The 26,702-nt window shown below is 36.8% G+C and overlaps 1 protein-coding gene across 6 annotated transcripts in view; it reads right to left on the bottom strand.

Moving 5' to 3' along the window:
- ENPP3 (ectonucleotide pyrophosphatase/phosphodiesterase 3) overlaps positions 1–26,702 on the bottom strand; it is a 98,779-nt gene that overhangs the window by 2,736 nt on the left and 69,341 nt on the right. For 4 of the 6 annotated variants that reach the window (XM_015137433.3, XM_015137432.3, XM_077999432.1 and 1 more), the window contains 9 exons: positions 26,172–26,238; positions 24,580–24,667; positions 22,374–22,552; positions 20,647–20,698; positions 18,515–18,669; positions 11,031–11,166; positions 7,296–7,373; positions 6,571–6,703; positions 4,338–4,494 (listed from right to left, as the gene is read on the bottom strand). In XM_015137433.3, coding sequence (XP_014992919.3) covers positions 4,338–4,494; positions 6,571–6,703; positions 7,296–7,373; positions 11,031–11,166; positions 18,515–18,669; positions 20,647–20,698; positions 22,374–22,552; positions 24,580–24,667; positions 26,172–26,238 — 1,045 coding nt within the window. The remainder of the gene's footprint in view (positions 1–4,337; positions 4,495–6,570; positions 6,704–7,295; positions 7,374–11,030; positions 11,167–18,514; positions 18,670–20,646; positions 20,699–22,373; positions 22,553–24,579; positions 24,668–26,171; positions 26,239–26,702) is intronic. The other 2 variants (XM_077999430.1, XM_015137435.3) reach the window with 1 other exon arrangement.

Genomic DNA, 26,702 nt, shown 5'->3' with positions numbered 1-26,702 from the left:
ACAATATTGATTTCAGCATTTTTCTGTCCTGTCCACATTCTTATTCTCTCTCCTTAGCCACTACAGTCCAGTGATTGCTGCTATCATGCTAATGCAACTACTTTGTCAATGACGACCTCACTGAATGGGGTGTCCTCAGACTTTTCAATTAGTTAACTACCCCAGGCTTCTGAAGTTCCTCCTTTGTTATCCATAGTTGTACTGTTTACTTGTTTGATAATACCTTCTGTTTCCTCAGATGACTATACTTCCTGGAAGCATAGACATTTTCCTCAATTTGATTTGGGATCTTTTCTTTCCACTTTCTCCCCTTTGGCAATTGTATTTCACACCCATGATTTAATCCCAAATCTAGATCTGCAGTTCTGATTTCTCCTCCAAGTTTCATATCTATATTTTCCATATCTGCTGAGTAACTTACAAGGAAAGTCACTTGAACTCATGGCTACATTCTCATTTATCTGACAGAAATTTAACAGTACAAAGATGACAGGAGGAGGGAAAAGGAAAAAGGAGGGAAGAAAAGATGAACGGAACAAGGAAAGGACAAAATAAATAAGAAAATATGATCTAATTCCTTACACCAAGTGTGGGATAAAATTGTGAATCTATCATTCCTATAGCTTGATCTCAGTTCCCTCTAACCTCTTAATAGTGGGAGTACTTCTGTACATTGTGTAATTCAAATACTTGAAGTACAGAGTTTTCATACAATGCAATGCTTAAAGCAAGCCATCTATTTTATCAGGTGCATCAAAGCACAATTACCTATCCAAATACTATTGGAAATATTGGCTGGTTTAGACTTACTAAGAAACAGTTTGTGAATGTACTATACTTTCTGGATGATTTGCATGTAGGAGATCCAATTTCACTCTCTATTGACTACTTTATTTTATTTTATTTTAAGACAGAGTCTTGTTCTGTTGGCCAGGCTGGAGTGCAGTGGTACGATCTCCACTCACTGCAACCTCTACTTCCCAGTTTCAATAAATTCTCCTGCCTCAGCCTCCCGAGTAGCTGGAATGACAGGCATGCACCATCACACCTGGCCTAATTTTTGTATTTTTAGTAGAGACGCGGTCTCACCATGTTGGCCAGGCTGGTCTCGACCTCCTGACCTCAGGTGATGTGCCTGCCTCGGCCTCCCAAAGTGCTGTGATTACAGGTGTGAGCTACTGCGCCTGGCCTCTATTGACTTTAGAATGTAACTTTATCATAAGATATGATTCCTTTGTAATAGCCACCTTTTTTTATATTGGGAAGTCTTAGGGTTTTATACAGATTATTTTCTTTTATCTTTACAAACTTCATAAAAGAAGGTGAATATTTTATCCTTATTAGATATAACAGATGAGGAAACTAACATACTTACCCAAAGAAACCAAGTCATTCACTGAACCCAGGATGTCCAACTCCAAAATCCATGTATTTAAGTTCTATTTTATACTATTTCTCATATATCCTCCTAAATATTCAACTAGTCTGTCAAACTGAAGACCACCAAGAGCAAATCCATCCTTCTCAAAACAAAAGATTATCTGTCGTATACATTTCCTGGTTAGTCATGCCCTGGATTTTTAGTCATCTTTGCCTCTCTCTCATCTTGCCTTTTCCTTACCCATATCTAATTGACAGCTACTCTTATTAACTTTGCAAACTCTTTTATAATCATAGCTTGGCTTAAGTTTGCTTTATACTCATTGCATTTTGTCTCATAATTATCTGTATAGATGTCACATTCTTATTACTATACTGCAAATTCCTCAAAATCTTGGATATGTCCAATTTATTACTGATGATGTCCTATTCAATAAAGATGATGCTCTATTAATTTGGAGAGATCACTTCTACTTTGAATAATCAAGGAAAGCTTCATATTATTTGCACTTTACCTTGACTCCCAGGTGGAATTTTTAGCAGATGAAAAAGAAGAGAATTATAGAGGAGAGAAGAACATAGGCAACAGTGAGGAGGTAAGCAAACTCAAGATGTGCTCAAGTAATTTCAAGGGCTCCAGTTGGCCTGGAACATTAGCCTGTAAGGTCAACTGAGGGTAAATTGTGAAGAGACTTAAGTACAGGCTGGAAGTTGTTTTTGTTTGCTCCTTTGTATTTTGTTGTTATTGTTCAGCATAATCAAAAATTTTGGGGTGAGAGGCTATGACAAAATATAGACTAAATTTTAAGATGAGTAAGTTTGTAGTAGTGCACACTGACAGATGAGAAGAGAAGAGGAGACCACAAATCTACTTAAGATTCATTTTCAAGAGTCCTAATAGAAGGTCAAAAGGGCCCAGACCAGGGATAGCAAATGTTTTTTTCTTTGTGTACTCATTGTAATCACTCCATTATGTCTACCTAGAACCTCTGTAAGAATGAACAGTTTAATCCGGATTTCATGGTAGAGTACCACACCATATCAGTCATTGATGTCTGTCATTGGAAGAGGAAGTAAAGAATAATGGCTTACCCTTGTCTCAACCAAATAAAATGCTGACAGGAAAAGTAGGAAGGGATTCAGTTCAACAACATATCCTGATAGTTTCCTGTTTAGAAACTCTTCTTCCTCATTTTAAGAATAGTGAGTGGCTCACTATTCAGCCTCTAAACTTGGCCACCTTCGATAAACAATTTAAACACTCAAGTAAAATCGTATCTGCATGACCCAACTGAAATGTTACCCTCCCTGTCAGGAAATCATTCTCCTCTGAAATCCTACTATAGCAGTTTATCTGTCCCTCTCTCACATCACTTATCTCTTTCTTCTAATGTTTTCCTGGATTTCTAATTGTGAGTACCTTCTATAGTGCACAGCATGGTGAAGGCACTCATGTGTTGAACAGTGTTGAACACCTGAAAGATATAGATGAATCCCAATTGGCCTAGATGCCAAGCTTTAATTCTGAGGCTCTAATTGCCTATGGGACTTTCCACATCAATACCCATTTCCACAAATTTAAAATGCCTAGCTTTAGCTTATCCTATCTACCAACCAAAAAGTTCTTATTCCTAACTTTCCTCTTTCTGCCTTTTTCCTAATTACCAACATTCAAATCTGATTCATCTTTAAGTTTCCTTTTGGGGTGGGGGCTCTTATATCCAATCAGTTACTAAATCCTCTTCATTCTTCATACCCACCCTCCATGGAAGACTCTTTGTAGTCTTCTCAATATACTCAAATTCTATCCATCCTTCGGGCACAGCCCTACTTACACTTTATTTTATGAAATCTTTATTGATCATTCCAGCCAAATGTGATTTTAATTTCAAATATTAAATCCTTTTAACATTGTCAGTTGATCCCAACTTTGCAACTTCTTTTATTTTTTAGTTTTTAGAATAATTCTTGCATTGTTGACTGACTAAATTGTGTGTCTATGTCTCATATATAAATTGAAGTTGTATATGAACTCTTTAAAAGCAGGGACAATGTGTTCCTCCTTTGTGCATTCTAAAGAGTTTCTATCATGATACTGTGTGCTTAATAGGTACTCAATATATTTGTTGAATGACTTCAGTAAAACCTAAGTTCCAGGATACATATTTTTTCTATAAGGAATTTATATGCAAGTTGAATTAACTACTTACATATAATCTGCCTTGATTCAAAAAGGATTTTGAGGTAGCCTAATAAATGATGTTTAAAAAAAGAATGTTACTTGAACTGTGTGTATTTGTGTGTGCATGTGTATAATCAATTTCACACCTCATGGCTCAAGTTGATGGAATTTTTACATGTACATACTCATTCAGAAACATTAATTTAGTGCTAACATTGGGAATAACTTTAAGATTTGTGACCAGAATAAAAATAAGTTCTGGTGTTTCTATTACATAGTAGAGTGGCTGTAGTTAATAACAATGTATTGTATATTTCAAGACAGCTAGAAGAGAGGACTTTGAGTGTTATTACCACAAAGAAATGATAAACGTTTGAAGTAGTAGATATGTTAATTATCCTGATTTCATCAGTATACAAAGTATGCATGCATTTAAACATCCCACTATACCTCATAAATACATACAATTGTCATGTTATAAATAAAAAAAGAAAAAAGAGATTAACAAGATTTCATCTCTTTCATTCTTAGTGAATGTGAATAAAACATATAAATAAAATACATGAGGTATACATATGTTCAACTATGCAGATATATGTTTAAATTGATATTAATTACATAGAGATCAATAGTCTAAGGAAAAGCCTAAAAATGAAGTATTACAACTTTTTCCATGAAACACTTAAGAAAATACATTTTAGAGTCACTTTTATGAGAGCCCAAAAGAGCTCTGACTCATTTTCTCATGTCCTGGACCCTCCCAAAGTGTACTCACAGGACAGCTTTCCACGTTGGTAGGTCGGTGAGGGATGATAAAGGGTAGGACATCCAGCCACCCAGGGCAGTTTTCCGGTGTGTGGCTCTTGTTTTTACAACTGGTCAGCACCACAAAGTAGTGCGTTGGGATGGGAATGTCAGTGTTCGCTATATGTCTTACAAAACATAATTGAAAACATGTTTTGATGTTATTATACTTTTGCTTCTAAAGGTGATAAATGTGTTTACATAGTTTTTTCATATATATGTAAAATAACAATTCATATAATTCTAAGTTTGACAGCATTTTACTATATGCTAGGTACTTTTTAAATAACTTACATGCAAAGTTTTAAGTGCAAAATCTGACTCCACCAAAGGAATACAAGCTGGTATAAATATGCAAATATATATATGAAAAAAACTATGTAAAGACACACACACACACACACACACATATATATATATATCTACTTCTAATGGTACTTTGGATTTTTTTTTTTTTTAATAAAGATGGTTTCTCACTTTGTTGCCCAAGCTGGTCTTAAACTTCTGGGTTCAAATGATCCTCCCACCTCAGCCTCTCAGTGTGTTGGCATGACAGGCATGAGACACTGCACCAGGTCAATAAATGTCTTCATATAGTTTTAAATAAATGCCAAAGTAAAAATATAGTAAAAGAAAGTAATAAATAAAAACCACAAAGTCTTACATATTTTTTACTCCCATCAGCCAGAATAGAGATTACAGCAGAAGTCCAAGCTTGGTCATTCTAACATAAAAAAATATTAGACTACAAAAAAAAAAAAGAAGAAAAAAAAAAAAGAAGCAGAGCATGATATTCTGCCTCCTGCATTTCCTCGTTTTGCTGACTTCATACTTCACAGTAGTGTTTACTAATACAGCAGAAGCTGAGAATGAAGGAGCCCAGATTCCACCTCCAGCCGTGCACTTCCACAAAATGTTTGGACTTTCACTCATCCTCTAATTCTATCATTTACTGAGTTTCCTCAGCTTTCCAAGGATGTGATTCTGTGCTATCAACTTCACAGTGTAGACATGGGGATAAATCCATACAACTGATGTGACAGTACTTTGGTTTCAGATAATGAACATGAAAGTGTTTTCAAAAGTTTTAAGTGCAAAATCTGACTCCACCAAAGGAACGCAAGCTGGTATAAATAGAAATGTATTACTGTGATTTAGAACATGAACTCAGAGCCAGGCCGTCCAGGTTCATATTCTGGCTTTACCACTTATTAGTTGCAGAATTTAGATAAGTTGTTTAACCTCAGTTTCTTTAACTCTAACCGGGGGCTAATGGAACCTAACTAGGGTATCTTTGCGGTTTAACTGATGTATATGTGAGTTCTTTAAAAAGTACCTAGCATATAGTAAAATGCTGTCAAAGTTAGAATTATTAGAATTAAGAAATTGTGAAAGATAGAGCCAATACTGAAATATTGATTCAATATTCATTCAACACTGAAATAAAGACATGGTGAAAAAAATAGAACAAGGCCACACACTTACTAGTCATAAATGTTACTTTATCAGAAGGTACAGGTAGAAATCATTGCTTTACATAATCTAGGCTTAGTATAGTTGTTTAGTTTGGTCCTTCATATGTTTTGATAATAAAGAGAAATGGTAGATGAAACTTCTCTAAAACTCTATTACTGTGCTCTGCATTCAAAACTAATTCTTAGCAACCTGTTATGACCAGGCTTAGTACTACAATGTAAAGTTTAGTTAGGACTAGTTCTCTGCATCATGAAATTTACCTACATTGTCTCCTGGGAAATGCTTTTATGAATTGTTCACTATTCTTGTAAAATTTACCTTAGTCTTTACATGACTTTTCACCATTCTTGCAAAATTTACCTTAGTCTTTACTTGACTTTTTTTTCATGTATTGTTGGATTGGTTTTATATTCACTGATAGTACATCAAGTTTTCTCTACCTCCTTAGCCTTTACAAAATTTCATGTTATCTTTGCCCATTAATTTAGCATTCCAAATGACATTTTTGCTAAACTTTTCCAGGAAGTGTTTTCTTTGCCCCTTAATTTAAATTTTTTGCAATATAAGTTTTTTCCTAAATATTTAGGAAAATATTTAGATTGAAAATAGTCAACAATAACATTTGTCTATGAATGCATTATGTAATATTTAAAGTATTAAACTTTACTTAAAATATTGGAATTTCCCCTCATGAGACCTATTGATAAATCAAAAAGTCAAACACTTACTTGGTAATTTCCTCTGGAGCATCAAAATGGCCATCATAATTATAATCAAATATTGGTCCACTAACCACATTTACTCCATTTCTTTCTGTGGCGTGTTTTATAAGAAGAACACTGTGGAAGTAGTCCCACATTTCTAAAAAAAAAAATAATAAAGTGTTTAAAATGTCTACTTCAGTCGAACGTGACAATATTTTCTATTATAGACAAGTACATTTAAATAGCATGAAATTCTGCTTTAATCATTGTCAGTGGTGATTGGGTAATTCTCCAGAACAGGCTTCACAAGCAAAAATAAACAGCTACATTGATGACAGCTTTTTGTTGTTGTAGTTATAGTCTTGAAATTACAGTTAAATATGCCTCCAAATTTCTCCCTACGGCTGAGTTGCTTATGGGACAGCGAGTGTTAAAAATAATCAGAACACATATGTTGCCTGATTAATTATTACTCTGGGGATGAACATTTACCTTTCATTTACTTTTAGTGAGTGGCAGTAATCAAATTAAGGGTTAAAAACAAATTATCAGAATTCTAGCAACAAGTCACTCAAAGTCAAAGTTGAAAAGAATCTATGTGAGGGATCCTTCCTGTACCTATATTTAAACCATTAGAACAAAATGACCTTAATATCAGGAACAAATTGCAATTAAAAAAATGTGTTTAGTTTGGAAGTTCAGGGAGTCACTTAACTATTTTAAAATTAATACTCTAAATACATACTTACTTCTGAATTCTTCATACATAGGTACCAAATTGCTCATAATTAAAGCATCATATTGGCTATCAGAAGTTCTATTGATGGCTGCAAAACAAATGGATCTTATTAGATCTAGCTATAAGAGAAAATATGACATACTGCACAATAGGGCTATTACTATTACATATTAATATAAATTTATTAACAGTCAAAGCACAGAAATAGTACTTTCTAACAGAAGTCATTAATAATGCAGGCAGTTTTATGTCTGTAGTGAGTTGAACTGTGATCCAAAAAAGCTTCATCCAAGTCCTAACCATTCCTTTCATCCCTGTGAATATAAACTTATTTGGAAATAGGTCTTTGCGGATGTAGCTAGGAGTCTCTAGATGAGACGATCCTGGATTTAGGGGTGGACTGCAAATCCAGTGACTAGTGTCTTAATAAGGAGAAGGAGATTTGGGAAGAGGACAAACACAGGGGAGAAAGTCTTGTTAAGATGGAGGCAGAGGTTTGAGTGATACCAGTACATGCCAAGGAATGCCTGGAGCTACCAGAAGCTGGGAGAGACAAGGAAGGATTTTCCCCTAGAGCCTTCAAAAAGAGCATGGCTGTCAACACCTTGACTTTAGCCTTCTGATCTCCAGAACTGTGAGATAATACATTTTTGTTTTCACTCAATCTTTTTTGGTAATTTTTCCAGCAGTCCTAGGAAACAAACAGAATGCCAGATATATATGCGTAGCTATTGGATGTGCACAAAATAATGTTATTATAGATAGCTGTTTTCCAAAATAAAATTTTCTGAAGAAAATGAGTTTTTACTTGATAGAGACTGATATGGTTTGGCTGTGTCCCTCTCAGTCTCATCTTAAATTGTAGCTCCTGTAATTCCCACGTGTTGTGGGAGGGACCCGGTGCAAGGTAACTGAATCAAGAGGGCGGGTCTCTCCCATGCTGTTCTCGTGATAGTGAATAAGTCTCACGAGATCTGATGGTTTTATAAAGAGGAGTTCCCCTGCACACACTGTTTCTTGCCTGCCGCCATGTAAGATGTCTCTTTGCTCTTCCTTCGCCTTCCCTAATGATTGTGAGGCATCACCAGCCATGTGGAACTGTGAGTCCATTAAACCCCTTTTCTTTATAAATTATCCAGTCTTGGGTATGCCTTTATTAGTATGAGAACTGACCAATACAGAAACTGCTGAAGGGAACACCACAAATCATGGGCTCTCAGGATTTATGGCTGTGCTGTCCAGCACAGTGAGTGTTCACAGCGAGTGTGCTCTGGAAGCAGACCGCCCAAGTGGGAACCCTAGCTCTGCTGCTCACAACTGCACCCCTCGGGCAAAGTGCTGCATCCCTCTGTACTTCGTCTCATGGCATCTGACTCATAGAATTATTGTGAGGATTAAAAGCTGCAAACCTATAAATGTTTATTCAAATCCTTTTTCATTTAATTTCATTTTGGTAAGAATACTTAACATGAGATCTACTCTGTTAACAATTTTTTAAGTACTGTTGACTCTAGATACAATACTGTACAGAAGATCCCCAGAGCTTATTTATCTTGCTTAACTGAAACTTTATGCCCATTAATTAGGAACTCCCCATTTCTCCCTCCCCCAGCCCCCGGCAACCACCATTTCACTCTCTGATTCTATGAATTTGACTATTTTAGATTCTGTAATATATAAGAACATAAATGAAACTTGAGGACATTGAGTGAAATAAGGCAGTCACAGAAACACAAATAGTGCACAATTCCACTTATATTAAGTTTCTATTATAATACTTTTTATACTCTAGTAAACTATACTTGGATATCTTAACTAATTCTTTTTTTTTTAATTACTATTGAGGCAGAGTCTTGCCATTTTACCCAGGCTGATCTCGAGCTCCTGCACTCAAGTGATCCTCCTGCCTCAGCCTCCCGAGTAGGTGGGATTACAGGCATGCACCATCCTGCCTGGGTAACTAATTCTTCAATGAGAGGCCAATGAGTAGACACCAAAAGACACGAAGAAACAAGTAGCTCTTTTTTCTTAAGATTTCACATGGTGTTTATAGTTCTCCGACTCCACTAAAAGCCTCTTCTACCTTTTTAACTAAGCCCTGAAAGTTGGAAAGGCAATCAACATAACATTACCTCTGTTTTAGAGGAAAATAAGAACCTGCTAGTAATAGAACTTCTATTTTTAATAAATAATTGGAATTTATACTGGAGAGTTAGAAGAGAGTTTCATTTTATCCTTACTATTACTATTTTTTTTTTTTAACTGACAAGGTCTTACTATGTTGCCCAGGCTGGTCTCAAACTCCTGAGCCAGTGATCCTCCTGCCTCGACCTTCCAAAGTGCTGGGATTACGAGCATGAGCCACCATGTCTGGCCGTATCCTTAATTTTTTGAGACAAGTTGTTTAATTATTAATTTTATTCCTTGTCAGGCAAACATTTATGTATTAACTAATATCTTATGCCTAACAGACACAATTTTATACACCAATTTCAAATATTTTATTAATAAAATGTTGCAACTTTTTTTTTTTTTTTTTTGAGACAGAATCTCACTCTGTCACCCAGGCTGGAGTCAGTGGCTCAATCTCGGCCCACTGCAGCCTCCGCCTACCAGGTTCAAGCCATTCTCATGCCTCAGCCTCCTGAATAGCTGGTACTACAGGTACATACCAGCAAACCCAGCTAATTTTTCTATTTTTAGTAGAGATGGGACAGGGTTTCACTTATGTTGGCCAGGCTGGTCTCGAACTCCTGATCTAAGGTGATCAACCCACTTTGGCCTCCCAAAGTGCTGGGATTACAGGTGTGAGCCACCGCACCTGGCCTGTTGCAAATTTTTAATGTTTATCACAGGGCTTACATAAATTTGTTACCCCTGATTGTACCTAGATACATAAAACATATCAGTTTATTTATCCTAACTCTGTTAGGAATTTTAAATTGATAACACTACTTGCTTTCATTAAGCCTTTTTGCCCATTATAAATTTCAGAATCTTTAAATTACAAATCTCTAAGAAGGTGAAATTGTTGAAAATCTCATAGGCAAGTTAATAAAAATGACATTTCCTGTTGCACAGGGAAGTGGCTTGAGTTTTAGGAAAATCACACTAGCTCTGGCAGGTTCCCAAAAGAGATCCTTTCTGAAAACAACAACAACAACAACAACAACAAAAACTTAAATTTCATTTGGCTGCTTCACCTGCAGTTTAAAACTGTTAGCCCTACAGCATGAATGACAGGCCAAAATTCCAGCCTGATTTCTTATTTTATTTTATTTTATTTTATTTTATTTTATTTTATTTTATTAGGTGATCTTCTCTGTATCATTCCAATTTTAGTATATGTTCTGCCAAAGCGAACACCCAGCCTAATTTCTTTTCACGGGCACAGCTGTATTCTCCAGGCAGACCTTAGCTTGGGCAGGAGCCAGAAGAAATGGGTTTTTAGATGTTTGTGTCCTTCTGCAAAGAATCTTCAGTTTTAAAATTAAACTTAAACCTGCCGAGCTCTCTAAACATCTGGGCCAGATGAGAGCTGCTGTGTGGGTCCCACTGCAAAATGTCTTAGTCTTTATTACAGCCGCTGTGCTGCTCTGGCCAGCCACAACCACTGGAAGTGTCTCAGGCAGCTAGCTTAGCCCAAGCAGGTAGTTTTGGTGGGGAGTATATGTTTAAGGCATATGCCCACATCCAGCTGATGAGAGCTTTCTAAGCGACTGCTCTAAAAAAGAGTTCTACTAACCAGGAGGATAGAGGAAGCCGTGGGTGATATTCTCGTCTGCTAAATAGAAAGAACATTTTTGGCTCTCAGAAGGAGGAACCCTGACATCAGCCCGCAGACAGTCTGGGACAGTGGGAGGAAGAGGCGATGTGTCTCCCTGTTGAAAGAGAGAGAGAAAAAAATTACGCCCACAATCGCGGCTCACCCATTGCCTTATATGGTTTGTCACTTCCCTAGAATGTTTTTCATTTAAGCTTTTCCTATTTTCTTAGTGAATCAGGTCTAGGCAAGCAATGGGAATGGATGTCTTCAGCAGTGTTTTCTTCTGTGGTTCCCTTCTGGTTAAGGACATCAGGAGGGCAAATCAAATACACCTTGGAAAAAAATATTTGCACAATGAAACCCGAATTGAGAGGAGAGGATAATGGGAACTATTCCTAAAAACTAAAATCCTTTTCAAGATCTAACTTTTTTGTGGTGATATATATTGTACTTGTAAATAAAAATTGAAAGTGAAATGTATTTACTTTTAAAATACAGATATAAACTAAGTATTAATATATTATTCTTCAGCTGTTCAAGAACTTTTTATCAACCTAAGATTAATTCAAAGAAGGTGTAGTTGTCTAAACAAATTGGTTTTGAATAGAAATAAACTTACAGCCATGCTTCATTCCTCATGAAATATAAGAATTTTAAAAATAATTTCTTAGGCCCGGCCGGGCGCAGTGGCTCATGCCTGTAATCCCAGCACTTTGAGAGACCAAGGCAGGCGGATCACGAGGTCAGCAGTTCAAGACCAGCCTAGCCAACATGGTGAAAATCCGTCTCTACTAAAAATACAACAATTAGCCAGGTATGGTGGCGGGCGCCTATAATCCCAGCTACTCTGGAGACTGAGTCAGGAGAATCGCTTGAACCCGGCAGGTGGAGGTGAGGTGAGACTGCGCCATTGCACTCTAGCCTGGGTGACGAAGCGAGACTCCATCTGAAAATAACAATAATAATAATAATAATAATAATAATGTCTTAGGCCAGGCTTGGTGGCTCACGCCAGTAATCCCAGCACTTTAGGAGGTTGAGGTGGGTGGATCACTTGAGGTCAAGAGTTCGAGGTTCAACGTAGTGGAACCCCGTCTCTACTAAATATACAAAACTCAGCCGGGTGTGGTGGTGGGTGCCTGTAATCCCAGCTACTGGGGAGGCTGAGGCATGATAATTGCTTCAACCAGGGAGGTGGAGGTTGCAGTCAGCTGAGATCGTGCCACTGCACTCCAGCCCAGGCAACAGAGCAAGACTCTGTCTTAAAAAACAGTAATACTTTCTTTGTAACCCTATTTAAAGACTAGTACAATGATTTATTTACCAAGGGGACATCCTATAAATGTGCTGCCTAACTTAAGTATTTAAGGTAATACTATATTATGTGGTCATCATATTTTGATTAGCATATAATCATGGGTAAGTGAACATTTTACTATTTGTTTATTTTTCTCAGACATTTTGATTTGTATGCTCTCTACTGCCTATAATGGTTATCTTTCTTAATAAAACTTGAAATAATTTATAAAAAAAAAATGAAGGTTAAGTTAAATTAGGATGACCTTCCTTTATTCACTGCATTGTGCTGAAAGCAAAATTAGCTACGTTGTCTAAAACCTCTGAGTTCAATTCACAAAGGAAGAGGCAACGTACACTGTGTGCTGTCTTTGTAGCCAGGAGAGCACCATGCTGAGGTATAGAACAGGTGGGAGCTGAAGATGAGAAAAGTCCAGAAAAAGCAAGGCAGAGACTGTACTCCCTAACATAATACAAAGCTCTAGCTAGAAAAGATACAGAAGTTGAGAAAACTTCTCAACTTGATTGAACACATACACTTACCTTGCTCCCTTCTAAAATTCCATTAAGAGGACAGTAATAATGAAAACACGTAAGAGATGACAGGGAATATTCAGAAGCCGGAAATCAGATAAATAATAATCTAATTTAGTAGACCAGTAAACACTGACTACCAAGAGTTTATGTTTGGGGAAAGCACCAAGAACGTCCTACTGTAGAACCCCAGAAGGGTAGAACTTGGAGTCCTAAAGACAGGAGTTTGCATAAGGCTGGAAATAAAGGATAGATTGAAAGTCTGCAAAAAGGGCTAGACAGTATGTTTACTCTCTGGAGAGTTTAAACCAGAGGGCTGATCAGACTAAAAGACACAAGGCACAGCCAAGAGCAGGTGCACCATACTGAAAACAATGAGATTAAATAAAACTATATGCTGAATAATAAGATTCCCCAATCTCATTGCCCATTTAGCCTGAAAACTGTATATGCTGAGTCAGATTAGAAGTATCCTCTCTTAGGAAAACAACCGGCCTGAAAGGAAACTAGATACTGTCAATTTGGAGTCCTCAACAAAATGGCTGGTTCTCTTCCTGATCAACCTATAGTGAAGCTTATAGACTGGAAAGACCCAGCCATAAAGTTTAGTGCCTAATTCTTAAAATAGAAGATGACAGCCAAGGACCACTAGACACTGGGGAATAAGGGAGAAGAAAAAGAGACAATGTGGAAGCCAGAAGAAAACTCTTTTCTCAGAGAGCTGAGAGTATATATGGCATCCATAAAGAAGGAACAGAGGCAGTTTTTAAAAAGGGAAAAGGTAACAGAAAGAGCTCTTGGGATTTCAAAATACGACAGGCAAAAGAAAACACTCAATAAGATCTAGAGGATGAAGTTGCAGATGTGACTCAAAAGGTGGAATTAAAGACAAAGAGATGGGAAAAATAGGAAAAATTCAAACACATTAGAGAATCAGACCAGGAAGTCTATTTTTTTTTTTTTTTTTTTTGAGATGGAGTCTCACTCTGTAGCCCAGGCTGGAGTGCAATGGCACAATCTTGGCTCACTGCTACCTCTGCCTCCTGGGTTCAACTGATTCTCCTGCCTTAGCTTCCCAAGTAGCTGGGATTACAGGCACACGCCACCATGCCTGGCTAATTTTTGTATTTTTAGTAGAAACAGGGTTTTGCCATGTTGACCAGGCTGGTCTCAAACTCCTGACGTCAGGTGGTCCGTCTGCCTCAGAGTCCCAAAGTGCTGGGATTACAGGTGTGGGCCACTGCGCTTGGCCTGTCTTACTAATTTTGAAGAAAAATTATTTATAAAATTCTGAAACCAGCTAAAACACTAATTAAGTATATAGGCAGAGTAAAAACATGTCGAGACCCACAAACTCTCAAGAATATCTCTTCACCTTTTTCTTTCTCAGGAAGCTCCTGAGTGATATAGTCCACAAACAAGAAGTACACCAAGAAAAACGAAGACGTTTGTGCTAAATGAGTTGGATGAGTTCTCACCATTTATTTCACTCTCCTTCAGGTGGCAGAGCTGGAAAGCTAAAAGCATTTGTTTATATTCTTTCAAAAACGTATCATAGTATACAGTTCTAAGTGACCAGGTTTCTCCACTTGGTATAAGGGCCACATAAGTATGTTGTAAAATTGGAGAATAAGGAATAGTGACTGCTGACCAAGTTGGTCCCATAGACCCCTGGTATATTGCGAGTTTGATATTTCCTAACACACATCTTTATCGTTGTACTCAAACATTTCACATTAATAAGTTTTATTTGAAGAAATATACAGTATATAAATGTAGCCCTATATGGATTTTCCATAATGTAAGGAAATTGAGATGCTTTAATTTAACAGTTAAAATTATAAAAATGTTAACAAAGAAAGTCTATTGTAATTTTTAATGAGGCTGTGGCTGTAAAAGTTGTGCTTAAACAACTTAGTTGGTCAAAATATTTACCATGTTCTCAAAGTAGCTTAGACTTTGGGCTGGGGGAAATGAACTGGGATAGCTTCAGCCAGAAAGTACTAAAAAAAAAAAGTCACATTTTCTGCTAACCAAAAATCTTGAGATTTATTTCTTACATACCAAACTTGAACCCTCAAATAAAAGTGCATCAATACTAGGAATGAGGATGTGGCCTCCTTTATCCAGGCAAGATTTTGCAATAGGCAGCCCTCTAGAAGGATGGAGGGGAGGTACAGGAAGGTCCTTTCTATAATAAAGAAGGCTTTAGTGAACCACCACCACCACCACCCCACACACATAAACAGCTTCAATCCTGCCATCCTGTCAGAGTTCCCTGGAATTTTTGAAGCAACAGGATAGAAAGTCAGGAAAGCAATAAATAGAATTCAGACACTCAGATAAAATATTAACTTCTTAGCTCTCAAAATATTTCTGGAGAAGTAAAGGATGAGTATAGACAGGAACATGAGCTGCTTATACTTTTAGTCTGGCATTGAAACAAAGTAGAATTTGAATAGAGTATAAAATTATTTCTATTGAAGTTACAGATGCTTCTTACCTGTAGGCTGAATGTACAAGCTAAAACCTACTTGTTTGAAAATTAAATGGTTACAATTTTGCCTTACGGTAAGGATAATGGCTATGTATGTTTTAAATTATTTGGTTGTATGATTTATTTTCTACAGGGAAAAATAATTTTTTCATAGTTCAAAAATGTTTGCAACACACAATAATGCCCCTGTTTTAAAGACTCACAAAATAATATTTAGAAACAAGAAAAAAAGGCTTTTTAACATGGAAAGATATGGGAGTTACGTGTGTAGATTGACAGATAGGTAAATAGAGAGAGGATACATAGATACATAGGGGGAGAGAGAGGCATTTTTCAAAGTACACTAGATTTCTACTCTGAAAAATTTGATTTCATATTAAATTCTGAAATACCTATTTTAAACAATAATCACAATTCTTGCTGTTATTTTCAGTTTTTCACCTAGCAACAGAAATACTAGTTCATATCTTCCTTCTGAACAGGCCCAGAAGCAAAATCTATGTACATCCTGACTAACCTTAATGGTTTTGAATCAGCTGTTCTAGGACCATGATTTCAAATCACAACTACTTCCCCAGAACTCTTCTGAGATAACAACAAAAATTACAAAACCCACCAAAACCACAGAAAAACAAAAGCTCCACAAATCTTAAAGGCTCAAGCCAATTGGGTCCATGTTCTGAAAAGTGCTTATTTAAAGTCTGATTTTTTGAAACACAGAGCTGATTTACAACATTTTTATGTGAATCCCAAAACATCCTTGTATGTAATTTTCTTGAACCACAACACACTAACAGAGTAATTTCTGAATTAGAAAGCAGAAAATTGCTAGAATTCCATCCTGTCACATGGAGGGAGAAATACACAAGTACTTCTGTGGGATCAGTGAAAGGACAGGAACTTTTGGTAACAAAGAAGCTAGTTTTAAAACAATAACAAAGAAGAATTGTACTAAACTCCTAGCCTGAGCCCACTTAGAATCTCTCCGCCTTTGGTTTCCGCCAAAGCTCATAAAAATTCAAGAATGCAAGACAGCAGGGAAAAGTATTAAAAACATAAGCATTCCCTTTAATGCCACACAATCCCTCATACTTGGAATTTTCAAAATAGAAAATTAAATAATAGGACTGACCCTGAGTGTGCCACTCCTCTCGAAAACAGTAACAAAATAGAAGTTATTTTAAGGAATGTTGTATGTTGAAGAAAATCACGAATTGAACATTGTGCATATTAAGAAAGTAATGTTGCCACCAACCATACATATGAACTCAGGTAACTGTTGGTAAAATATTTTCCCACATTGGCAAACAAATATTAGTACTGTTACTAGTGACCACAATTGAACCATTGACAGCAACAGAACTGGCTTTCAGAATATACAAAGTTTTAATTAGTAGTAGGAAAATACACTCATTTTTCTCCAAAATTTTGAATTGGAACAGGAAGAGTAGGTAAACCTATGGAATCAATATCTCCTTTCCATAAAAGAGGTGGTACTCTTAGCAAAAACAGTAATAGTTATAAGTCTGTCATCAGTCTCTGGATCTAAAATACTAAGATTTTCTCTACAAAAACAGCTCCCTGATTATTTACCCGTGTGGTTGGTGGTATAGCTTTGTCATTAAAAGTCTAAAAATAATGGTTGTGGTTAATTCATTCAATGCATTTCATTCAATAAGCACTTACTGGGCAATTCTGTTGTGCTGAGGATATATTAAATAAAATCATCCCTGCCCAGAGGAGTGTTTGGACTGACTTTTGGCATACTTTAAGTTTTGTTACTTTTTTTTTTTTTTTTTGAGACGCAGTTTCACTTGTTGCCAGGATGGAGTGTAATGGCGCAATCTCGGCTCACTGCAACCTCCACCTCCCGGGTTCAAGCGATTCTCCTGCTTCAGCCTCCCAAGTAGCTGGGATTACAGGCATATGCCACCCCGTGTGCCTAATTTTGTGTTTTTAGTAGAGATGGGGTTTCACCATGTTGGTCAGGCTAGTCTCAAACTCCTGACCTCAGGTGATCTGCCTGCCTCGGCCTCCCAAAGTGCTAGGATTACAGGCATAAGCCACTGCGCCTGGCCCTAAGTTTTGTTTTAATTTACATTTTCCTTATTGCCATTGAGATTCAATTGCTTAGTTCCTATCCTTTGTTCACGTAGTAACTAAGATGCTTGTCATTCTGTTGTTGACTGGTGAAAATTTATTAGCTATTCTGAATCAAATTACTATTCTAGATACTCATAACTTGTTTCTTATGTGCAATGCAAATATATTGTTCCATCTACAACTTTGTTATTTTGTCATACATTAATGTTTATGTAGTGTAATTAATCAATTTCCTCTGCATTTTTAATGTTGTTCTTCTTGTCTCCCAAGAAAGCCTTCTCTATCCCAAGATCATAAAGATATGCACAAAGGGAACATGGACTTGCTATTCCTATTTAGGTCTACAAATTCACCAGCAATTTAATTTTGTGTGTGGTGTTAGGTAGGGATCTACTATTTTCTTCCTGAAGGGTAGCCAACTGTCCTGGTACTACTTAGTGCAAGAGAGTTTGCCAGACAGTGAAGAGGGCGGGGGCTTTAAACAAGAGGACCTCAACCTTAGCCTGGAGATCTCTGACATAATGCATTTGTCCATGTAAGTCTAGTCTGACTTACTAGAGTTCCAGATCCTTCAGAGAAGAACTATGCCTTATTCACTTTGTGCCTACTATAACACACAGCAAATAGTAATGCACTTGTTAAATAATCAAATAAATACAAAGCCCTTTATAATCTAGTTATCATCACCTTCTATGTGCACCCATGATGTATATGGGGAATGTTAAATGAATAGTATTCCTCCGTACTTCTGTTGCTTCTGTTTAAAATGTCCTTTTCTACCTTCCTTACCAATTGGCCAATTGGCCTGTAAACATTTTCCATTTTCTCTAGGCAAAACACAATGTGTTCCTCTTTTGCACCCATGTAGCACCTATAAAAACCTTTATGTAATACTTGCACATTGTCTTACAAGCTATAGGCCAATGAGTTCCCTCCCTCTGAATTTCTACTGCAAAACAAAATTCAGTTCTTAGAACATGAAAGGATTATAAATATTTCTTGCCTGCATGGATCAGTGGACTCAGGAACTTACCAACTGGGGGACTGTGTATGAACTCCACATGGGCATCCTCATAGCTTTTCCAAATCCACTGACATATTCCCTGTGGTAAAGGAGACAGTTGTCCACGTTCTTCTGCAGTACCCTAGGCCTCCCAAAAGGCAAATTTACTTTCACTGTTGCTGTTACTAAAATTAAAATAACATAAAATAAAAAGATTCATGAAATTAGCAAATGCTTCTTTGCATGTAATAACTACCCATATAATAACTACCACACTCTTATGGCTTATTATATGACAAGTACTCTTAACAAATATTTTACATATTTAACCTCTTTCAATTCTTACAACAATCCTATGTGTAATTATTATTAATAATAATAATAGTGGTGTTACTACTTAATTTTACAGATTATAAAACTAAGGTTTAGATAAGTAAGTTGGCCAAGCAAGAGCCTAAGCAATGATCTGAAGCCTGCCCTCTGTGATTCCTTATATTTTACAGCTCAGAGGATGTACATGAAGAGGTAAAACCTTCAAAGTCAAAAGTACATACTTTGTAACAAAGATGACCCACTTTAGTAATTGTCATAGGGAAGATGTTGGAATTTTATAAACTTATGTCTTAGAATGTTTATGTCTTTCTAAAACGTATACGTTGAAATCCTAATCCCAAAGGTGATGGTATTAGGAGGTGGCACCTTTAAGAAGTGATTAAGTTATGAGGTAAGACCCCCATGAGCAGGATTAGAGCTTTCATCAAAGAGACCCTAGGGACACCTTCACTCCTTCCACTATATGAGCTCAGAATGAGAAGAAGGCCCTTTATGAAGAATCAGGCCGTCATCAGAAATCAAATCTGCTGGCAACTTGATCTTGGGCTTCCCAGCCTCTAGAACTATGAGAAGTAAATTTCTGTTGTTTATAAGCTACCCAGTCTATTGTATCTTGTTATATTAGGATGGAGCAAAAGTAATTGCGGTTTTTGCCATTACTTTTGAGACCAAGTCTTGCTCTGTCACCCAAGCTGGAGTGCAGTGGCATGATCTCAGCTCACTGCAACCTCCATCTCCTGGGTTCAAGTGATTCTCCTACCTCAGCCTCCTCCGGAGTAACTGGGATTACAAGGGTGCACCATCATGCCCAGCTAATTTTGTGTGTGTGTGTGTATTTTTAGTAGCGATGGGGTTTCACCATGTTGGCCAGGCTGGTCTCGAACTCCTCACCTCAAGTGATCTGTCTGCCTCAGCCTCCCAAAGTGCTGGGATTACAGGCATGAGCCACCATGCCCTGCTGGGTTTTGTCATTGCTTTTAATAGAAAAAAACACAATTACTTTTGCACCAACCTAATAGCAACTGGAATGGACTAAAACAACATTCTATTTTATTTATTTACTTTTACTTGTATGATTCTTAAAAATCCATCAATTAGTGATGGATAAAAAAACCTGCAGGCTATTCATGCCATGGAATAACACTTGGCAGATTATAAGATTATCAAAACAACTAGTACATTTACTGAGCTCTTACCTGTAGACCACGGAAAATATATTAACTCATGTAATCTTGATAGCAACTCTATAAAGTAGGTATCCCTATTTTATAAGCAATGAAACTGAAACAGAGTGAGTTTAGTACAAGAATACTTAAAAGATAACGGGTAATAATAATATTGCTACAGGCCAGGCACAATTGTAAACTCTTTCCATGTATTAACTTTCTAAATTTTTACAACTACATGAGGTGAGTACAGTTATTACAGATGAGAAGACTGAGGCACAGGAAGGCTAAGTGATTTGCCCCAGATCAAACAGCCAGGAAGCACAGAGGTAGTACTCAAACCCAGGCAGCTCAGTCCGCTTACATCTAAGGAAAGGAAATAAGAGAACTGCAGATGAGTCACAACCGCTTCAAGGAATTCGTTTTGTTGTTCCTGGAACCGCTGGAACTACCCCATGCTTATACTGTTGTCATTGTATCTGTTTTGAGGTGTTTTTTTTGTTTTTTTTTTGTTGTTGTGTTTTTTTTACCTTTTGTATATTGGCAATCAAATCTTTATGTTCAGGAACCTCTATCAGCTTATTTTGGAGAGTCCTAAAAGGGCCACGTTGTGTTATGTTAGGTCTAAATATCAAATACTTAACATGTTTTCTATTGACTTACTTTCTTCTTGGGTGAGATTTAGCATTTGATTCACTTGTTCCAGCTGAATACTCTGCAAGATAACGAGGAATGGGAAAGGGAAGGAAATAAGTCAAAGTAACAGTACCTATTTTAAAGGGTAATCAAGATTATTTCTGTAGTAATCAATTTAGTGTTATACTGCCAAAGAAGCTAGACTAACTTAAGATTCTGATTCTACCACTATTCAGAAATATAGAGACACTACTGCTCCCTGCACTGTGTGTGTGTGTGTGTGTGTGTGTGAGAGAGAGAGAGAGAGAGAGAGAGAGAGAGAGAGACAGAGACAGAGAGAGAGAGGGAGGGAGAGAGAATTTGCAAAAAGATAATTGATGATGGGGCAAAGCATTCTGATCACTGCTGGAATCAATGACTAAGTTGGGTGACAACATCCCAGTGCTCCTTAAGCTTTAATATGCATACAGTCACTTGAGGGTTTTGTTAAAATATGGATTCTGGTTCAGGAAATCTAGGGTAGGGCTTGAGATTCTGCATCTCTAACCAATTTGCAAGTGATGCAGATGCTGGTCCTGGGACCACACTCTGAATAGCAAGAGGCATTCTTCACATAGAACTTGGGATTTGCAGTCAGATAGAACAAGCTTCTCTGGCCTCAGGCAATTTATCTGACTTCTCTGAGCATGCTTTATCTCTAAAATGAGAAACAACATACCCACTAAGTAATGTTATTATTATTTTTTAATGGCAGTTTGATTGAGGTTATCAGGAGCAGTCGGTAGGAAACCCACACCCTTACTCTGATCTTTGCTGTGGATTTGATCTTCATTGAGAAGTTTGCTAGACTTTTGTCCCGTAAAGCCCCTTTGGTTGGTTATTTATTTCTGTGGTATAATGCTATTTTGAAGAATAGAGATTGTGATGTCTTCACCTACTTCTGACTATAAGGAAAAATTCTTACCTGAGGCAGCAGGTGTTTTTATTTAGTTCTACAAACACATTTGGAACTTGGCATCAAATGACCCTGGACATTAATTTTAGCTTGATGGACTCCTGATAACTGGGCTCCAATTTCACTCTGAAATCTCAACCCCATCCAGGTGCTCTGATTCTCACAGGTAGGCTTGGTCCTTATATTTTGAGCTGCTGTTATGACTCCTTGCCCTTGGGCCTCTCCTAGCACTGAAACCTCACCTTATTGAAAGTCTCCTGGAATCTGAAGTCCTGCTCCTGAACTCATCCGAGGGCCTGATCTACTAAAAAGACCTTCCTAGTGTCAACTGTCAGCCAGATTCTTCCCTGCTACCCAAAGGAATACCCTGCGGCACCTACCATAGTGGGTGTGTCAAACAGCAGGCTACAGTCCCTACACCCTCCCAGTTCTTTCTGCTCTAAATAATCAGGCATGAACATCTGATTCATAAACCACAGGAAGAATGGTTTATAAGGATAATTGGAGAGAGCTCGAAGATTACTATATTGAATGGTGAAGGACAGTTAGTTTATAATGACATTAACAATTACCAAATAGTGCTTTCCGGTTTACAAAGCATATTTCCATACTTAATCTTATAATATATGCATTCTCACTTCTTGCTTCCAGATAAGGTTTAGAGAAACCACATATATTTACTAAGTAAATATCCAAGGCAGAACACAAACCTGGTTGTTGCTACCCCAGTTGTCGGCTACCCAGGTTAAGAATAGCTTGCCCCTTTACATTCTTATGGATGCATGAAGTTGTTACTTACATTTTGTAGATGAGGGCATAAACAGCTAAGATTATCTGTGGGCAATGGATTAGCAAAGCCACAAACAGAAAACTTTGACACCTCCTCTGCATGGGATGGCTCATAAAAAGGCACCTTCAGAAGATGGTTTAAACTACCACGGGTTCCGTTGTTTGGTGCTGGCTGAATGCGTAGAAGATCTGTTTTTTGAAAAAACAAGTTCAAAGTTGCTTTATACTGGAAAGCAACAACTCCTTTATGGGAGATGGAAAGAAACAAACACCTACTCTTTCACTCCCTTTAATAAATTCTGCTGTAACGAAGCTATGTACTCCATATGCCATTCAGTTTACTGACTTTCTTCTCCATGGTTTCAAACACTAATCTTGCTAAAGAATAGAACTAGCCAGTTCAGCAGTGCACCTGTAGTCCCGGCTACTCAAGAGGCTGAGGCAAGGGGCTTGCTTGAGCCTAAGAGTTTGAGGCCAGCTTAGGAGACACTGAAACCCCATCTCTTGAAATAAATGAGGAATAGGAACAGTTGCTGCAGATGAACCAGAGGAACTTTCATGAACGGTTTCTGTTTCTCCAAAGAAAAGCTTCCTTAAATCACCACTTTGTTTCATAAGCATATCATGATTTTCTAGCATAAAAAGCTATATTCTTAAAAACAAGTTTAAATAAATTAAATAATTTATAATCTTCCTTATAGTACATTTAATTATATTAAAGTTCTCTAAAGATAGACACTTTTAAAAAATGGAACTAGTGAATTTTGCTTAATATTCAGAGAGATTTTTTCATTTTTTTCTATGAAAATATATAATACAAAATACAATTGTATGTTTCATAGAAACATATAATTTGCATGGTTGTGTGTTTCTATGAAACATAAATATTTTACCAACATAGCCTTTTAAATAATTCCTGCCGACTGCCTGCCACTAACAGATCGCTCCTGGAACTGCAGTCCTGTCTAGTTCCTTTTAGCCAGTTCTGCAAAGGGACAACAGTCCAGACCATAAACCTAGCCGTGCGGATCAAGAATGTAAGTTTTTAAGGCTACAACACACCATTTTAAAAACTGATAGCCGGGCGCAGTGGCGGGCGCCTGTAGTCCCAGCTACTCCAGAGGCTGAGGCAGGAGAATGGCGTGAACCCGGGAGGAGGAGCTTGCAGTTAGCTGAGATCCGGCCACTGCACTCCAGCCTGGGCGGCAGAGTGAGACTCCGTCTCAAAACAAAAACAAAAACAAAAACAAAACTGAATACCTTTTGGTCTCTAAGTCACATTCAATTACCACAAAGCAATGACAAGATTAAGAGAGACAGTTGTAAGCATGTTTATGTCCAAATTTCTAAAGCTAACAGTGAAATTGCAGCTTACCCTTGCTGGGTAAATAAATGATTTGTTAATACAATGGCCTGCAGCAAGCACGCAGGTAAGAAGGTAGGTTAGGCTTCCTAAAATCCTAATGCTTTAAGGCTTTTCTAACATTGAGTATGATAACAAGTGTCTATCCAGCTAGGACTTTTTCCCCATGTTTTTATGCCAGAGAGCTTCTCTGTAATTACGAGAAAATATTTGAGTTTTTAGGTATGTTTCTCTTCCTTTGAAAAGTTGGAAGTATTATTTACCTAAGTTTTATTAAGTTAAATTATCATCTAGTAACTAACTAACAGAAAAGGTTGGTCTTCTGAGATCTAAAGTTTATCATTACTGGCTGGGCTTGGTGGCTCATGCCTGTAATCCTAGCACTTTGGGAGGCCAAGGTGGGCAGATCACTTGAGGTCAGGAGTTCGAGACCAGTCTGGCCAACATGGTGAAATACCATCTCTACAAAAAAATACAAAAAAAAGTAGCCGGGCCTGGCAGTTCACGCCTGTAATCCCAGTTACTTGGGAAGCTGAGACAGGAGAATAACTTGAACCTGGGAGGCAGAGGTTGCAGTGAGCCGGGATCACATCACTGCACTCCAGTCTGGGTGACAGAGCAAGACTGCATCTCAAAAATAAAAATAAAGTTTATCATTACTAGTAAAACAAAAATAATTCACTCTTACAGCTGAATAAGTCTGAATAATGAATAATTCTTCCTCATCTTTTTTATTGTCTGCTTTCTCACTACAGAGCATCCAGGCTCTGGGATTCAGTTTGCTACCAATTTCAAATTACATATATTTAAAACTATCCATATTTTGTTGGCAAACTTATTTAAATATACTTACCACACATTAGGTTATAGACTTCAATATTTTCAAATGGTTCAACCTCAGTCTTCTCTTTAAAACTGGGTCCATGTGCCAGAAAGATAGCCTAGGTGGTAATAGTCATATTATTATTAGATGTCATTTAAATTCAAAACCAAATATAGGAAGAGACACAATTTTCCTTCTGTAACTACTCTCCTATTTGTATTAGGCCTCTGTAGGGATTTTTTTTTAGTTTTGAAAATGATTTTCATATTTTGCCACCTGTAATGTTGTACCAATCCCAATCAAATATAGTCAATGCTATATTTACTTCTATCTCCACCTACCTCCATAGCACCTCATATACCAATAAAGTAGGAGAATACAAACAATAGCACACAAGCAGTATCAGCATAATTCTGCAATATGTGCACAATATTTAGTAGAAATTTAATCATATAACATCATATTATCTTTTCATACTGTTTCATATCATTAATCAAATATGTTAATACACGATACAAAAATGTTAACTTTTTTTTTTTTTTAGATGAAGTCTAACTTCCTGATCCACTTATACTTCTCTCTTTCACTTTTGGGATAAAAAGACCTAAATATTTTGGTTTACACTGAATTAATTAATGTTAACTTGATTGTATTATTTATAACAGATCAAATTATTTTAGACTATAAACAATTAGAAGAAAAATATCAAACATAGATAAGCAATTATGTTTTGGTAACAGGTCTGTGTGTATATACATACATATATTAAGATAATCATCAAAGAATTGGAGGCTTAGATTTTTCTTGCAATAATTAATTTAACTATTATATAGTACCCCAATTAATAGTAAAGCTCTTTCTCCAGAGATTGTTTTCAAATATTTACAAAAAGATATAACTCACCATGGCAATGTTATAATAAAAAGAAACATATTCATAAAAGGCCTAACACATTTTTTTTTCTATTTGGAAAGGAGTGTGTGTGTGTGTGTGTGTTTGTGTGTGACAAATGGAAGTAGATGAGATAACCAGGTTGCAAAGCTTTACCTATGGGGGATTATCAGCTGCCTTCTACTCATAGACTCAGGCACACTCCCAATTTTGGCCCTTTTCAGTGGCTGTTTCTTCTGCCTGGGACACTTGTCTCCTGAATATTTGAAAGTCTCTGCTCAATGTCAACTCAATGACTCTTACTCTTTCCACCCTATTTAAAGTTGCTCACTGCCCCCAGGGTACCCCCAAATACTCCCAATTTCTCCCTTACTCTCCTTTACTTTTTCTTTATTTCCCACAGTATTTATCATCTGACATAACAAATAGTATATTATTTTATTATTCCTACTGTCTGTATCCCCCTCTTAGAATAAAAGCTTCATGAGGGCAGGATCTTAATCTGTTTTGTTCACAGATGTATTCAAGAGTCTTGGACATCGCCTATGATAAAATAGGTGTGCAATAAATATCTGTTTTAAAAAAGCAGTAACTAGGCTTAACACCTGAGTAATGAAATAATCTGTATGACCAACTCCCATGACAGATGTTTACCTATGTAACAAACCTGCTCATTCTGCACATGTACCCCTGAACTTAAAATAAAAGTTTAAAAAAAAGCAGTAAGTTACCTCCATGCTCCTAAACTCATTGTTATAACCATGGTTGCCTCCTCCACAATTTGTATTTGATTTACTCCTATAAAGAAAAAATATTATTACACACTGATCAATATATCGATATGAGACCATATTGTAAGCTTTAATGAATTTTATATAGTTTCTGTAAATTTTATAAGTAAATTTTTTGTCAACAACAGAATAATATATTTTTCTATCAACAACAGAATAAGTAAATTTTTATATCAACAATGAATAAATATATTTATTTTCATGCTCAAATTCATAACATAATGGAACAAACAGAAGGGTATGAGAGAAGAAAGGAAAATTCCAGGATCTATAAATCGAATTCAAAAGTCTCTGACTGATAGATACTAACTAAAGGCTAGTAATAAAGGCACAGATTTTTTAAAAAGTGAATTTGTCTTCAAGCTCATGTATGTACCTTTACACATCAATGACTACATGCTGAAGAATAGTTTGGTTAATATGTTATTTTAGCATTTCAATGCTTTAGGAATAAATCTTTGCAACTGGGGA

The sequence above is a fragment of the Macaca mulatta genome, chromosome 4 (genome assembly GCF_049350105.2).
Source record: "Macaca mulatta isolate MMU2019108-1 chromosome 4, T2T-MMU8v2.0, whole genome shotgun sequence".
Lineage (NCBI taxonomy): Eukaryota > Metazoa > Chordata > Mammalia > Primates > Cercopithecidae > Macaca > Macaca mulatta.
Note: the sequence above shows the minus strand (reverse complement) of the source record. Positions and strands in the feature narration are given on the sequence as shown.